We start from the raw sequence: 16,901 nt of genomic DNA on the forward strand, positions 1-16,901 counted from the left end.
CGCGAGCAGTTTAGTGTCAATTAAATGTTTTACAACAGTTGATTCAGCAAATAAAAAATTAGCTATGTGCCCTACAGAGTGTGTTTATCTGTTTTTGTTGTGTAATTTTGCAACTCAGCTTATCTCATCATCGGCAGGAAGATGCCCAGGAAAGGTTGATGTCTTAAGCTGAAATATTGAGTGTAGCTCGGCCAAGGAGAACCGACATGTCCAACAGCAAAGTGATTCTCCGCATGAAGTCACATCAACCCTCAAGATCCTCCTCTTGTGCTCAGTTATTTAACTCGGTTTGCAGCTTTACCTTGAGACATTATGTGTAGCTGATTATTCGTCAGCAGCATTCAGTCCTCTGCACCTCTCTGACGTTGGCTTCCTTGAAACAGAGCTTCAGAAGGCACCAGTTAGTGTAGTTTAGAAAAACCACACATTGATCCAACGTGACTCAGAAATTGTGGAGCAAGGGTCACAGGTACTTTTTTGTGTGTTTCAGGAAACTGATAATGTTTTAGAGGTCTAGATAAGTGAAGAATGAAAAATGAATGATTTTATTTGCCTTGAATGCAGCATAAGAAGGAGAACCAGTAGCAATAAAACACCTCACAGAAGGTAATTTGTCAAGTCCCCATCACCATCACGATCTGTCTCTTTGGTTACTGAGGGAAAACAGGCACACTTAAATGAGAAAATCAATACACAGAGGGATCCTGGAATAGACCAATAGTAAATGAGTGTAAAAGCAGACCAGTTTGGACATTTAAACTAGGTGTCATTTTTTTAAAGAATATATTTATGCTTGTTGAATGTTTTGAGGTTATTCAAACTGTTACATTAGTCACCACAGCAGCTTGAAATGTTCTTGCATTTTCTCTTCCTCAGCTTGTGTAAAGGCCGAACACTTTACTCCGTGGTGCGAGATGCCAAGGTTGTCCTGGATGTAAACAAGACCCGACAGATTGCACAAGAGATGGTCAAGGTAAAAACCACTCAAAGCTGTTTCTCCACAACACTTCTGCAGTAAACATCATATTACAGAAAAATCACATCTCTCTCCTTCTCTGTCCGCAGGGGATGGGCTACCTCCACGCCAAGGGGATCTTACACAAAGACATGAAGTCCAAGAACGTGTTTTACGACAACGGCAAAATCGTCATCACAGACTTTGGACTCTTCACCATATCTGGCGTTCTGCAGGCTGGCAGGTAATTATGGTCAACACACATCAGAGACGTTCTTTCTTAGCATGTGCAATATGGGAATTTGTCTTTGAAACAGACTGACATCATTGTTGCAGAGCTGACACATATTATGAAGGGACAACAAAACAATGAGTGGAAGTAAACAGTCCACTTAATCATCGAAAGACAGTGTGTCATTCTTTGTCAGGAGTCTGCTTCTATTTTACATATTTTAAGACAAGTTAGCAAGAATTTAGTTTGATTTCTGGTCTTTTAAAACCATTAAAATAGGACCAAACTACACACAAAAAGAGGTGTCCACACGTACAGCAGCTTACGAACTATAAACCTCTACAAACATCTTCAGGTATTTGCACAGTTTTAATCTTAGTCTTCATTTGTCAGTCGTTTGTTACCCGCCCCGATTCTCCCTGTTGCTTTCAAAATAAACTGGACTTACATCATGGAGCTGAAAAACAGCTCAAAGGTCATTACTTTGTTCGCGGTATTACCCCCGTGCTGTAAGTGTAAAATGAAGTGAAAACAGTCCATCTTTACTCCTATGGAAGTGGTAAATAGAGATGTTCAGGATAAATAAGAAAAAAAGAATCAGTTCAAGGGCGAGCAGAGAAGCTCAATAGTAGGTGGATAAAGCTGATAGTACAGTGTACAAATAGAAATGTCAGTACGATCAAAAGGCTTCTAACCCCGCTTACAAATAGAGTTTATCTTCTGTCAGTCACCGTGTCACAGCATGGCAATCTGGTCGTCTAAAGCTGTATGTAGGGATACAATAAGTGGGGTTGACCTCTTGGAAGCAAGACTTTTATCAAACTCCCAGAAGCAGTTAGTAAGTAGTGAAAGCGCTGTGTTCACAGATCAGGGAATAAAGCACAGTGAGCTGCCTGTCCGTGTCTTTCTTCTTCTTTACATCGTTGCAGCTGTGATCAAGACTTTACTCAATCCACCTTGCAGTGAAGTAAATACCTTCCTAACTGGAAGTGATTAAAACCTAACTTGCTCTGTGTGCCTGACAACTCTCCTTCTCCTGCAGCCGGAGAGAGGACAAACTGAGGATCCCAAACGGCTGGTTGTGTCACCTGGCCCCAGAAATCATCCAGCAGCTCTCTCCGGACACAGAGGAGGACAAGCTTCCCTTCTCCAAACAGTCAGATGTCTTCGCTTTTGGGTATGTGTCTTCTTTTCTGACACCCTCCTGTTCGTTGGTCCAGACAATCCATCCAGCCTAATGTTGGACCTCACAGCTCCCTGTTGATAGAGACGGTTTACCCCATATATGCTGATAGATTCAATAGGTTCTTACTCCACAAAAAAGCTCATCATGGATACAGAAATTCACTGCAAATAAGGTCAGGCATTTCTGCTTCTGTTACTGTCAGACATGATATATTCAGTTTATAACAATTCTAAGATCAGGATTACCTAAATTTGGAACTTAATTGCTTCAAAAGTGTCTGATTTTGTCATCAAAACCACTTTGTCCCATATACCTGATTATTGGATAATAAGGAGAAGATGGAAGGTCGTGACTAACATCTCTTTTATGAATGGACCCTTGGTTAAGATGGTGCACAAATAAGCACCGGCAGCTGAAAGACAGCAAGATACCGGGGAACCTTATTGGAGTAGATAAAGAGCCCGCTGACGGATGATTGGTTGAACGAATGACGCAAACCAAGAGAGTTATTTTCTTGAATTTTAAACTGATTGGATAATTGCAGGAAGAGGTTAAAAAATCGTGTGAATGTTGAGGAGCCGAGAGACGAAATTTAATTGATGAAGCAGAAGGAGTGAATCAAAGAGCCGAGGAAAAAGATGTAATAAATCAAGCAGATTTCCTGATTGAACATATGCTGAACTTCATTCATGGAAGCTCCAAACATCTGGGCTCTGGTGAAGTCTTTACAAAATAAAAGTCTCAGCTGCACAGGAGGTGATGGGGTTTTCTGTTTGTCCAGCATGTGTGTGTGAACTGAATAAGAATTCAACCTTCATCAACAGAGCATCTAAAGAAAAGGATGTTACAATGGAATATATCTCCTGCAGACATCAAGCCTTAAAAACATATTAATACTGGAACAATTGTAAAGATTGTTTATGCAAATGTCTGCAAAGACAGACTGCAGACATACGTTTTTTCTTGCTGGATATTATTTGGTAGCAGAGGGGGTAGAAAAGTTGGTGGTTTATGTATTTAATAAAGGGAAATGTCTTAATTATTAACTATATCTTATCATATATTGTTGTCTTATAGTAGCTCCCCCTTTCACTTTATTTTGTAACATACAGGAACAGAAAACAGAACTTCTGTTTCTTGAAAATGTGTCGAAAAAATGTGGCTAAAATATTTGGTTAACAGGATGCATCGTTTTGATGTTTTTGGCCAAATTCTTGCATCCAAATCTGCAATTTCAAATGTTAATGGGAGAATTAACTCTACCGATCAATACAGTTTTAACTTATTATATTGAGTTATTGTGGGGAAGGTGTTGCAGTCTTTATCTAGACAAGGATAGGGCCCCAAGAAAATATTAATAACGCCAGAGACTGCCTTGAGCCTTAACAAGAGGAAAACTAATTATTATTATTCTTTCCCCACTCCAATCAGTTTCAGACACTCCCCAAAGAGAACACATTAATGTATCACTGAAAAATCACCTTATGATTAGGATTGTTGCTTAAACTTTGAAGTGTTTTAGCTATTTTACATCCTGTTTTTTAGCAGAATAATACCTTCTGAACTCCTCAGTGACTCCATCTTGATTAGCTTGCTGTACGTCCTTGAGACTTCAACAAATTCTGCTTTTAAAACACAGGATGAGGTGTGTAGGCTCCATTATATCCTCCGGCTTTGTTTAGTTTACTAAGGGACACGTGTCTCTCTGGGAACTCCATTTCCGTCCACATTACAGCACCCAAAGACCACTGAGTGCTGTTCACGTCAAATGGATCTTTTTAGGTTTGAATGGCCTTTATGTTTTTGCTAAATGAAGCTTTTTTTCTGTACTGCAGCCAACTCAAAGATGATGAGGTTGTGTCTCTTTCGAAGGTATTTGTGTAACAGGTTGTCCAAGTGTAGAAATCAAAACAAACAACCTCATACAAGATTCATTTTGTAGATACAGACCCATAATTTTAAACAGATGTCTGAATTCATTACACATTTCTTGGTGCTTGAAGGCCGAAAGCATAAAGTCATAAGAAAATATGTTTGTGCACTGGATAAAAAGTTTTCAATAAAACATGCAGAGCTTTCAGTCTGTGGACCTCGATCATCGGAAATGTTTAACAGAAGGTTATCTCTGAGATTAAAGGTAAAGATTGCAGATTTATACAGATTTTTTTTTTTACCTTTTGTGCCTTTATTGGTAGAGAGGACAGTGGATAGTGTTGAAACACAGGAAGTGGGTGGGAGTTAAACCCGGGGCCACTGCATCAAGGACTGTAGCCTCTGTACATGGGCCGCCAATTTGACCGCTGAGCTAAACTGGCATCCCAGATCAGTTAAAGCTTTGTGCCAGATCATTACAGGAGCATTAAACTGTTAACTAAACTGGTTAGCTTAGCTTAGCATAAAAACAGTTGGCCTGGCCCCGTCCAGAGATAGAATCCTAACTTCAAGCACATGTAAAACTCAGTAATTAACACATTTAACTCTTTGTTTAATGAATATATTGTTAAAAAACCTAAACATAACAAGCTGCAGTTCAAGGTTATGTTACACTTTGGTTTGTACGTATTAAACAAATTGTAACATGTAATTATTGAGCTGTAGAGATGCTAGCAGGCAGATTATGTTGCCTATAGACAGATGGACTCGAGCTCCTTCCTCCTGCTCCTGGTGTCTATGCTAAGCTAACTGGCAGTTGCATTTTTCTATGAAAGGTGCTATTTAAATTAAGTTGAGTTGACTTTATGTTACAATACTACCTAAAATGAATCATGCACCACTTAACCTTGAGCCTCTTAAGCCTCAAAAATATGTATTTTACTAATTTTGACTGAAATCCTCTTACTGACTCTCGTAGTTATTACTTACAGATTGCTTTTCTGAGTGTCACTCAGGGCTCTCAAACCAAGGTGTCCTCCCCCTCCAACTCTAAAGTCCAATTTTAAATTTGTCCTAAGTTGATTAAAAATCCCTACGGCTCCTGTTGTTCCTCCTCAGACATTACTGATTCACTTGTGGGGGCGGACCCTGCTCTGACGACTCCTAGCACAATTACATTTTCAGATGGCCCCCCCATATGGAGGTTTTGTCGGCATATCATTCTGAAGGGACGGAGAGTGCAGCACTGGCGCACAATGTCCAGCTGCTCTGTTAGCTCTTGTGTTACCCAGAGGTGACCCCCATGGCTGTTTTACATATTCATCAACAATCAGCTGTCATTTTTTCCCCTACTCCTGGCAAAGAGCTATTTTTATCCTTCTCAAACTCGACATGCAAGAGCAGAATAAAAACAACTCAGCTCATTTGCACAGGAAGGGGAGGTGTATGCTAATTTGGCATGACAAGTAATTAAAAAATGTATTGTTTCTGTAACTTCTGGGTAAATTTGCTCTTCAAGACTTGAAGCTTCAGACGAAATTCATCACAAAATGCAAATTTTTTCCGCTGTACACTTTTCTAAAAGCTGACAAAACCATTGAGTTTGATGGTTTTTAGTTGCTGTGACTGAAATCGTGCCCAGTAGACGTGCTGTGAATTGATGACATTCACATGGCAGCCATTTTCCTTTAACATCGCGCTAATGGGAAGCCCAAATGCTGTGTTAATGTCATACTGCTGTGTACCAAGTTGTGACTTGTTCAAGTGTAGTAGACTGTAGTAGTAGTTTCGATACTTCAAAATTGATCAGCAACTATAAAGATGATGGACAATCATATCATAAGCTAATGATAGCGGCTAGCTACTTACAAGCTAATATTGCTGTTAGCTAGGAAGTGGCTAACTGCTATCGTTACCTTTTTAAAGTGTTCAAGATAAGATAGAAAAGGCATAAACATGCTAAACTTTCTAAAAACATCATATATAAGACAACAGCTAATGTTAGCATACAAGCACTTGCTATCATTGGTGCAAAATATGAGTTTCCTATGTATGTTGTATCTTACAACACAATCACACAATTAAAAGGTAATGTTAGCATTCAGACACTTCCTAGCTAACATAGCCATGAAGTGGCTAAATGCTAACATTTGCTGTCATCTATGCTAGAAAATGTATAATTAAATATGTGGTGTTAGCTTAGTGATTCTCAGTGATTCTCAAACTGCGGGGTGCACCCGCTCCTGTGTGTTTTTTTTTCGTTGGAAAATGTAGCAGGCGGAACTATGTTTTGACGTCGGACAACCCGGACTCATTTTCAGGTGGCACAGTACACAAACACGTTGCCCTCGCATACGTCAATGATTTCTGTGAGAAGCACATCACATACTCTTTTCTTTAGAGTATTATGTTTTAATTCACAATCTACTTTAATCTGATCACTTTGCTTTGCTTCACTCCCCCAACACACCTGCACCTCTGCTCTCTGCACAGGTGCTGGCCCCGCCCCCCTCTACCTGTCTGTCTGTCTCTCTGTCTGCTTTGTTGACTGCCTTCATCAGCCGTCTGTTTAATTTAATAACAAAAGTTAAAAAAATTTTTTCGCAATTCAAAAGAGCACGTGAGCTGCGTGTGCACGAGGGACGTTATAAATGAAGTAGCGATCAAAACGATCAATCGATCGTTACCAAATGACATGTGCACCTTTTTATAAGCTTTATAAGCTTGTGTCAATCAGTGCATTTGAAGTAGGGACGTACGGTGATACACAATATGATTGTTTAGATTAGATTGCGTAACAGAACTGCATATGATTGTGTGCCGACAGAGAGCGTCCAATGTCGGACCCTCTTTTACCCCTTAGAACACTGTGAGGAGTAAACTGGTCCCGCTGTTGTTTATTTGGTTGCCACGACTTCACGTGTGATTGATGTCCTGTGACTCCTGTCACTGTTTCATGGCCGCCACTGCAAAATGTATGTAGCGGAAACACTGGGGGGGGAGCCTGGAAATTTTTCTTTCTCCAAAGGGGGGCATGACAGAAAAAGTTTGAGAACCACGGTTTTAGCTTAAAACATGGCCAAATGTCTCTCTGGATTTTCACTTTTTATTGTCTATTCAGTTGCTTATTTGTCAGGAAATGGTGAAATGAAAATTACTTGTCCGATTACTTGGGTTTTTTACGACTTCAACACCACTATGACATTAAAAAAAAGCATTTGAGCTCCAACCATGAGCTTGATGTCAGAGGAAATTGGCGGCCGTGTGAATACGGTGAATACAGCGCGTTTTGAAGGTAATATTCTTGGCCAGAAAGTCCAAAATAGTTACCTGCTCTTTCTACCTTTACAGCACCATCTGGTACGAGTTACATGCACGTGAGTGGCCTTACAAGAGTCAGCCAGCAGAGGTGATCATATGGCAGATCGGCAGCGGGATGAAGCCCAACCTCGCCCAAACTGGCATGGGGAAGGAAATATCGGTAAGAACTTTTATCTTTCAAACTTTTTACAATTCATGAGTCATTCTGTTTTTCAAACTAAGGTACTTTAAACTTTGAAAACTTTGCATGATTAGCATCGGTGGCTTGAGTCACAGAAGTGCTCTTCAAAAGGATCTTAACTTTATACTGAGGAGGATAGAGGTTTTAGAAGGATGCTTAACAGTGAAGGGGCAACCCAAAAAACTTTCTAAAGAAGACAATTAGAAACCTTTTAGCCAGCATGATGTTATTTTGCATAAATGACCCTGATGGTTTTAAGATGTGTGGAAAAGACTGAAGTTTTAATTACATATGGATTGAAATAGGAAGTAGTTTTGCACAAAGCTTTGGAGTTTATTACATTTGGACAGCGGTAAGGATATAGGTTAGTTAATAAATAGGGAAAAAAAGTTAAAAATGGTTTCCTCCATAGTTGCCTTCACCTTGCTGTACTCCTCCACCCCTTTTTTCTTTCTCCTTGAAACAACACAAGTTTCTGTTTGTGCGTATCCAGATGGTCCTCGCCAAAAATAGAAGCATAGAGGTTGTCTGTGTCTCAGCTTGTAATGACCCATATTCAAGTTTATATTTGGCTACCACCTTAAGTGGCTGTAGTAATTATGAAAGGAGCAAAGGACAAAGTCAGATGACGTAGCATAAAGAGCGAGGAAATCCGTTGGGGTTGGCAGATAGGCTCGATGGATGGTTCAAACAAACATGACTTAACCCAGGAAACAGGGCTTTGGGAACAAAGAAGGACATCATTTGTGGACGTGGCCTATTGGGTCCAAAAGTGAATCTCTTAAACCTGCTTTCTTTTTAATGGCCATCAGGAGACGACGTCACTGGTGAATGAGAATATGACCCTACTTACCAGTTGATTTATTACCTCAGCAAATGTTTTTCCTAATGACTTTATGGTCTGAAGCTCTAGTTTCAAGCCTGCTTCAATACAGCATGATGTTTATTCTATTTAATTATAGTCCCATTTAGAGAGAAATTGACAATAAAGCAGGATATGCTTTAAGGCATGGCTACCTGTGATTAGCAAGTCACTACCATGGTGACCCGTCAACCAGCAAAGAGTTGTAGCATGGCCTACATCTTGTCCAAATATGGTCACATTTGTTGGGTAAAGTCACCTGAGCATGTAACTTCAGGGACATAATATAACCAACATAACGAGGGTACTTATTTTAACCCAACTCATAAATTTCTTTTAACCTAACCTAGTGGTATTGGTGCATAAGCCCAACCACACTGCATCTGTTTCCCAACTGTTTCCACCAGCCCTGTGGTACCTTGGGGAAACTTCACAGCCTTTTATTAGCACCTAGCTAATAGAGGAAGAAATGGGGAATACACTCTGATTCACATGTTGTCATGCTCTAAAATTACAGCTGTTGTTATGGACAAAGATCACAGGTTTCATGCTGATCAGGAGCTATTGGCTGCACCTGTGATTTTCTCCCTCAGCTGGTGGCAATCAGCCTGGCTGAGAGGTTATATTAGGAGGTTGGGGTTTCCCTGTTCAGTTGGGTTTTTGTCTCCAGAGGGGTCAACACCAGTCTGCTCTCTGTGTTTTCTGTTTGAGTGAAAGTTTGAATTGAGTGTGTTTAAAGAGGTATTCTTTTGGCAAGTTTCATTTTGTTTCCCCCTGTCCCCTCATCATTTTGATAGAATCAGTGGGTGGCTGTGGGGAGTTTTATACCCAACGGCATCTTTTAAAAAAACAATCAAACCAAACAATCATTTGCATTTGAGAACTTTGAGGTCCCATGCTATCATTAGCTCACATGTGGTTACAAATCACTCTCTGAGGCTGTAATGAGTCACTTAAGTCAGGTGAAGTAAAACCCAGCTCATTTCAGATTGCTGACATTTAGTGTTGAGGAAGCTATGATCTAATTTTTGAGTTACTTCAAGTAACTTTGTTTTTCACAGCCAACGTAAGCAAAACAACATGAACTTCCAGTTGTTTTAGGAACACTAGCATGTACCTGTCCTTTTCAATGCACAGAGCATATATTCCTCATATCTCTTCCTTTATTGTCCCCACTTCACACAGTTTGAAACTCTATTTTAATCTAAATACACATTTGAGTAAATTGTATGAATGAATGCTACATCTAAAAGCCTGGTTTTCCATGTATCTTTCCAGGACATCCTGCTTCTGTGCTGGGCCTACAAGCAGGACGAGCGGCCCAGCTTCTCCAAGCTGGTAGATTTACTGGAAAAGTTGCCAAAACGGAACCGTCGCCTTTCCCACCCAGGGCACTTCTGGAAGTCAGCTGAGTATGTCAAATGAGTTAGGGACACAAAACAGCAAACAATCAGCAACTATTAAAAAAAACAAAACAGCCGCCATAACTCTCTTCATAAATAACCCACCTCCTTAAAGAATGCACTGAATCCAAAAGCCAGCCCAGTGATGAAAACTGCCCGTGCTGTGTGTACTTTCATGGAATGTTGGCATGTGTGTGTACAGATAAGTTGACTGTCCAGCTTCTCAAAGCAGTCGGGACTCATGTTTTCTTTGGTTTGATTTAAACCATACAGGATATTTTTCCTTTTATCTTTTTTTTTGTCTTTTACGATTGACTTGATCCCCTCATTATAATTGATTTACTTCCTGGATGTATCTTGCTTGTAACTTTCGACTGATCACATCATCCTGGACTTAAAAAAAAACACATGTTTGAGTACAAATGTAGATTTTTTTTCCATGTCTTGTTTTTTTGTTTTGAATGAATGTAACTTTTGTACGTCATGCATTGTAAATTTCACAACATTGTCTTGCCATTCCTTATGTCTGTCAACTGTGTAGAGCATTTTGTCAGTGTTACCTCATGGTCTCTCATGTGTGGATGTCTGTACAGGTTATAGGTTTTTCTCAAAAGCTTTATTTAACTTTAAAATGTCCTCTTATTTACACCGTACCATTTGAATGTGAAGAAGCCAGCGCCCCTGTTTGTGTGGGGATGTGTTGGCACAGTTCTTTGAAAGGAGACTGTTCTGTGATCAGCCTGTGCTTTGAACATTGCCTGTGAACATAAGCGAGACATTTGAACAATAACTTTGAGGTGGGGAAAAGAGACAGACTAGGACTCCCATACTTGTTGCTGTTCTGTGAAATCGCTGACACTTGAATTGTATAACGACAACAGAACCAATTCCCGTTCAGAAATGCTACCACTGAGCCCCCTAATACCCTATTCACCACATATAAATAATGATAATGATAGATGAAGAGTATAATAGATACACATACAAATCTAAAGCTTGCTGCTGCACTCAGTGCAGTAACTTGTTTTCAATCGATACGTGAACTTTGTACATCCTTATCAGTGACTAAGTATCAGAAATGATACGTTAGCTTTCTGAGTAATGAATTAAACTGTTTTATAACATAGTTAGGAAACCTAATGGATCAGACACCTGTTGCTGATTGACCTGGGTTTGAGGACTGGATTTTTTGGGATGCAGAAAGCAAGGTTTAAAGATTCAGAGCTCTGTAATGATGTGACTGTTAGACGCATAAAGGGAGAGCACATGACCTTTAAAAAGGCTAAACATTAGCATTTAGTTTGTTTGAGGCCTGTTTAAATGTGTTCAGAGTTGCTCAAAAGCAGTGTTGTAGTCACTTTGAATAGGAAATTAAAGTGAAAGTTCAATTAATTTTAAAAGTCCCTATTCAAAGTATCTTTATATACTTTTTTCTTTACACTACTTTTATGCTGAGTTTATGTTTTTGAGAATCAGTATAATTCAAAGGGATTTCAAACAACACACTAACGAGTAATTTTTGATTGTATATTTACTAGAAAGAAAGTAAAGTGTAAATATTTACTTTTCCAAATCATCCTTAGAATTGATAGATATAACTATCAGCTATATAAAGGTGTGTTAAAAGGTAATACAGAAGGTAAGACAGAAGGGGATGCAAACTTCTGGGGCTTATTACAGCTAAGACTTTTGCTGAACAGGAACAACCGAAGCTACAAAAGACAAGTCAGAGAAAATGCGTAGGTCAAAACTACAATGGCAACCGCTATGTTTAGCATGTAGCTAAAATGCTAAGCTAATGCAAAAGTAACACGAGTTGAAAAGATTCCTAAAAACAGCAAATTAGCTTAGAGAGCTAATTAGCTTATAGGTAAGACAGCTCTTAGCTAATGTTATTTAGCATTCGCTAACAGTATTGAAAAAACTGTTAGCCACCATAACCCACAGTCAAACCTGAACAAGTGTGACGGAGCTGCAACAGCTAAACCTACTACTATAACATTAAGGTAAAACGCTAAGCCATTTTAAGAGTAGCACACCAGCGAAGAGCCACGAAATAAGCAAACTAGCAAAGTCATATCAATAACACAGTAATATTTATCAAAAGTTTGCTACCATTTGCAGTAGTTGTAGTACCAACTGTACTATTACTACTGTTTAGCATTTAGCTAAAATGTCAAGCTAATGTAAGAGTAAAGCATATTGAAAAGTGGTACAAAGTAAGCAAACTGGCTCATAAATATCAGTTACACAACAATATTTTTAAACAGTTTGCTGACGTTAGCTAAAGTTACTCACCACGCCGGACAAAGTGCGGCTGCAGCAGTTGTACTGAATTGAGCAATGGTGCATTTCAGTGTTTATGAATTTGACTTTTAAGTTGTAAGGAGGACATCTGATATTTCTCCTCGCAAAAGTTACATAGTTTCATTTAATGGCAAAAGATGTGTCGATTCAAACCAACATTTTCAGTTTATTTTACTTGAGGAAAATGGTCTGAGCTGAAGTACACAAAGTCTGCACATGTCGTTAGCTAGCTAGCTGTATACACAAATAAAATGGGATGAAACAAGGTATTTTGAATAGTCTGAACACACCTAAAATATGACCAGTGATTGAGTACATTTAAATTTCCTGTCACATTAGATTTTTTTTTAGGTTTTTATTCTGTCGATAATATCCACCATTTATGTGGGTGTTATGGTTTCCCCTTAAAGCTCTGTCACTCTATTTTTAACACTTTTGATGTGTTTAATTAGCCATTGCGACAATTGGGCAGATTCTCATTATTGTTCTTTTTAATGTTTTACTTGCTCGTAACTCGTAACAAAACAGGTCTTGGTATTGGTATTTTGACTACAACACTGCTGAAAAGTGACTGTGGAGGGCAAATTAATCTTTTTTTTATCTTGAAATATTTCTTTATAAAAAACATAGTGTGTGAATTATTCAGTTCTTAGTTTATGGAGTTAAAGTAACAAGTAAGTAACTTAAATCTGAACTTTCCCTTTAACATATCAGAAAAGACATATCAGGATGCTGAAGACCACCCCAGGCCATTTTTCTACTTCATAGTGTATATCATAATATATTTTAAATGTTATGTTTTGAGAAATATCACGAAATTGAGTCATATCATCATGAATTGGAAGCTGTGGCGTCATTCAAGCTGTATACTGCTTTTGATTCTCTCTAGCCACGTGGAATAGATAGAGACAATCCAATCATGTTAAATAGCCATTTTCCACCTCATTATATACACATCTGTGTGTTGGAAAATGCATACAAACAATCTGCTGCTGTTTTTTGGAGTCTGTCTGTCTATTTTGGAATTGCTGGGATTCAAATATTGTAAGTGGGTCATTTATATTTGTACTGTTTACAACTTTCAAGTGCATGAGATGGACTATCAAAGATTGATTCTTGTTATGAAAAAAATAATCCTTCTACACTATATATAAAAAGTATGTGAGCATTTTTCTGATGACCTGTTGTCCATTGAGCAGTTTGATCTCAATATCTAATGAAGTTTTACGTCAGGCTTTGCAAAACTTTTCAACAGCTTTGTTTGAGAGAATGATTGTTTCAGAATATTTATAGATTATATAAATGATTAGTCTAGCATTTAAATAAAAAAAAAAAAAGGTTGCAACCTGTGCACACGCTAGAGTTGACAACAACCTGACTGGACAACAATCAAAGATCTAACATTTAGTGCCAAGTGTACATAAGAGATTGTAGACTATGTTTTATCGTCACTTGCCGTAATATCAATATTCCTTGTGAATTTTTTGACTTCTTTCTTTTGAATGTACAAATTGTGTTGTGTTTTTTTTTTTGTTGTTTCTGTTTTCTGTTCATTTGAATTTATTTTCCTCCATTTTTCCTTCTACTTGCATAGGCATTGATGCTGTGTTGTTTCTTTTCCTTGATTCCGTCCTTGTATTGTAGATGATAGCTCCAAAAAGCTTGTATTTAATGATGCCTTATGGTCCATGGCTTAGTGATGAGTAGATTTTGGTCACAAGCTCTTTTATTTGCACTCATCCTTTACAAAGTGTATGACAATAAAAAGATGTTTTCATTTTGGACGTTTTCTGTTTCTTTTATGTCATCTTTTATCTTAGTCAACCCTTATCCATATTTTACTTTGGTTGAAATTTTTTACACGTCTTTACAGAACAAATTTAGTTACAAGTCAGAACTTAATACCCAGTTAATATTTCCGAGACAAATTCCTTTGTTTGTATTCAAGTTCTTTATACTCATAACGTCCTCCATAAACATTTGGAACACCAACCATCAAAAGACTTCAAAGGTGGTTATTAAAAGGCTGCATACCTACCATTATTATCCGTTAGCCATTTCATCTGGCAAAAGAAATAGTGCAACACACAACCCCCTTAAAAAAAACAATATTTACACTTTAAACAAGAAATAACGTATAATATTAAACCTTGAATTCACTCTATATTAGCTGAAAATGTAAGTGGCATAAGAAAACCAAGCATACGTTCTGGTTCTATAAATATTGTCCTCTTGTAGCAGTAAACAGGAAGTACAAGAAATAAATGGTTTAGACTGGTTTCTCCCCAGTAAACCTTGTGAAAATAAGTTGAAATTGTAACATTTTAAAATGTACTTTCAGTTTCAGTTCTGTTTTTTTTTTTTTTTTTTTTGGATTATTTAAACCGAGCCAGGCTAGCAAGCTAAGCTAAGCTAACTGGTTGTATACTCGTATTTATTTAACATCAAGAAACATGTGACACATCAAGCAGCCACTCTCCACTTCTTTGTGAATGAATAATCCTTGACCTTAAATTCACTCCATATTATCTGAAAACACAAGTGGCATAAGTAAACTAAGCATACACTTTGGTTCTTTAAATTTTGTCCTCTTGTAGCAGAAAACATACGTAAAAGAGAAATTGGTTTAACTGCTTTCCCTCCAGATAAACTTGTGAAAATAGGTTGTAAAATTAAAAATAAGAAATCAATCCTTAAAAAGATTCACTAACCTTACTATTACGATGAGGTCAAGGTTAGAGGTGTCTTTATTTGAAGTTAACAGGGTTATTTATTCTACTCGTCCTTGGAGAGCACCTGTTTCCATGACATCCATGAACTGAGCTTAGCTGGGTCCATCATTCAGGAGAGCTTTAACCTCCATCATTATCTTTCACTGAAAGCAGGAGAAATAACAGTACAGTTCCCCTTCGGTTAAAGTTCTTTGCTTTTTCGTTAAGAGGGAAGCTTTTTGGCCTCGTGCTACTCTCCATGTTTGAGAGGGATGATTGATCTCAGTACAGCTGAGAAAGAACCAGTTTACACATGGCAATAACACTGGATCTGTGTCTGGATAATAAACATTAATACGAGCAGTAAATGCAAGCACAAGCAATGTGATCAAGTTGAAAGATTAGCAAACTCTTCCGCTTCCTGTTAGCTTTAACAAAGCCAGGAAAATGTAGAATTAGTAGCTGTAGCTAGCAGGTCTTACCTTACAAAAGGTGATTTTATGATAATATCATGATATGAAATGGCTTTGGTGGCACTTGTGTGCCTGACAACTAACTGGGTACGTCAATAGAGGCAAGGACACGGCAATTTCTTATACATTTTTTGCAAGCCAGTACTTGCTAGCAACAAGTAATTGTGGTTTTTTGGTGGGCTTGTGTAAAAGAGAGGTCTAAAAATGTTTATAGAGGTCGACCGATTGATCGTTTTGGCCGATTAATCGGCTCCGATAAGACTTATTAAAAACTATCCTCGTCGGCGGATCTGGGCTCTGATAGTGGCCGATGGCTGTGCAGCCTCAGGCGGGGACGTACATCGCATGCATTCGCCATTTTAATGGAGTCTCTGAAATCTGAAAATTTAAGTTTGCGTGTGCAACTCCCTAGGATACTTTTAACAACTGTTAGAAAACCATGAAATGTCACTCGTACGTGGAGACCGTGAGAGGGGTGGGTGGGAGCTAAACCTTTGCTGTACCGGGGAACAGCTGACAAGTGGTCCGTGATTCATATTATATCTGACTCGTTTCAGTTAATTTCTCCCCTCAAAAGTTATCTCAGGAATATAACGTAACAATATCAGCTCTCCACGATACAAGACAGGCAGGCAGAGAGGAAAATAGATCATTTAACTGTTACTTAAATTACTTACCAATTTGGCATTCACTCTTCTAAATAATCCAACCACGTAACGTCAACTGTCCATTCATGACATGAAATCAGACTTTTTATGATCCTCTTCACTCCGGTAATGTGAACAAACACTAATAGTTTGTAAGAGTGGTAATTAAATTAAATTTGTGTTTTTGTTTTTTTGTCCCAAATAAATACCAGAAAGCTTCCGTGATGATAATAGTGATGAGATTCATGTTCTGTTCCAGATTTATGTTTTTATTTTTTTATTTATTTGACATAGACTTTCAGTTCAACAGTTATGTGTAAGGATATGTAATAAAGATAAAGATTGTTCATTTAAATTAGTTTCAGTGTTTTCAATTATGTTTCAATCAGAACAACTTCGCCTCACCATTCAACCCCGGTGCATTTTACATACGTAGAAGACAAAACATAACAGAGCAATAATCCCGCCTTGAGCTGGCAGTGTAAAGAGGGCTAATATGAGGCTTCAGTGAGTCACATCAAGTAGCTATATCTCAAAGTCACAGAAAAGCAAAACCCAATAAATCAGTATTAAGATGGTATTCAAATATTGTCTTTAGACATACTTAAAAAAATCAACCTAGCAGGAAAGGGTCAGAGTTCATGACCTTTACTCTGATTGGATTTAATTTTTTAAGAACATGGTCACACTGTACAGATTTAGAGCTGGCCAAGATCCAATCAGATGGTCAGGTGGATCCTATCAAAGTGTA

At 38.2% G+C, this 16,901-nt stretch overlaps 1 protein-coding gene across 3 annotated transcripts in view; it reads left to right on the forward strand.

The window, feature by feature from the left end:
- ksr2 (kinase suppressor of ras 2) overlaps positions 1–14,103 on the forward strand; it is a 124,680-nt gene extending 110,577 nt beyond the window's left edge. For all 3 annotated transcript variants that reach the window (XM_069682828.1, XM_069682829.1, XM_069682830.1), the window contains 5 exons: positions 877–973; positions 1,066–1,199; positions 2,230–2,364; positions 7,597–7,726; positions 9,888–14,103. In XM_069682828.1, coding sequence (XP_069538929.1) covers positions 877–973; positions 1,066–1,199; positions 2,230–2,364; positions 7,597–7,726; positions 9,888–10,034 — 643 coding nt within the window. In that variant the 3' untranslated portion in view covers positions 10,035–14,103. The remainder of the gene's footprint in view (positions 1–876; positions 974–1,065; positions 1,200–2,229; positions 2,365–7,596; positions 7,727–9,887) is intronic.
- The last annotated feature ends 2,798 nt before the right edge of the window (positions 14,104–16,901 follow it).

The sequence above is a fragment of the Semicossyphus pulcher genome, unplaced genomic scaffold (genome assembly GCF_022749685.1).
Source record: "Semicossyphus pulcher isolate SPU_LCO1_2020_fin unplaced genomic scaffold, fSemPul1.0.p SCAF_6, whole genome shotgun sequence".
NCBI lineage: Eukaryota > Metazoa > Chordata > Actinopteri > Labriformes > Labridae > Semicossyphus > Semicossyphus pulcher.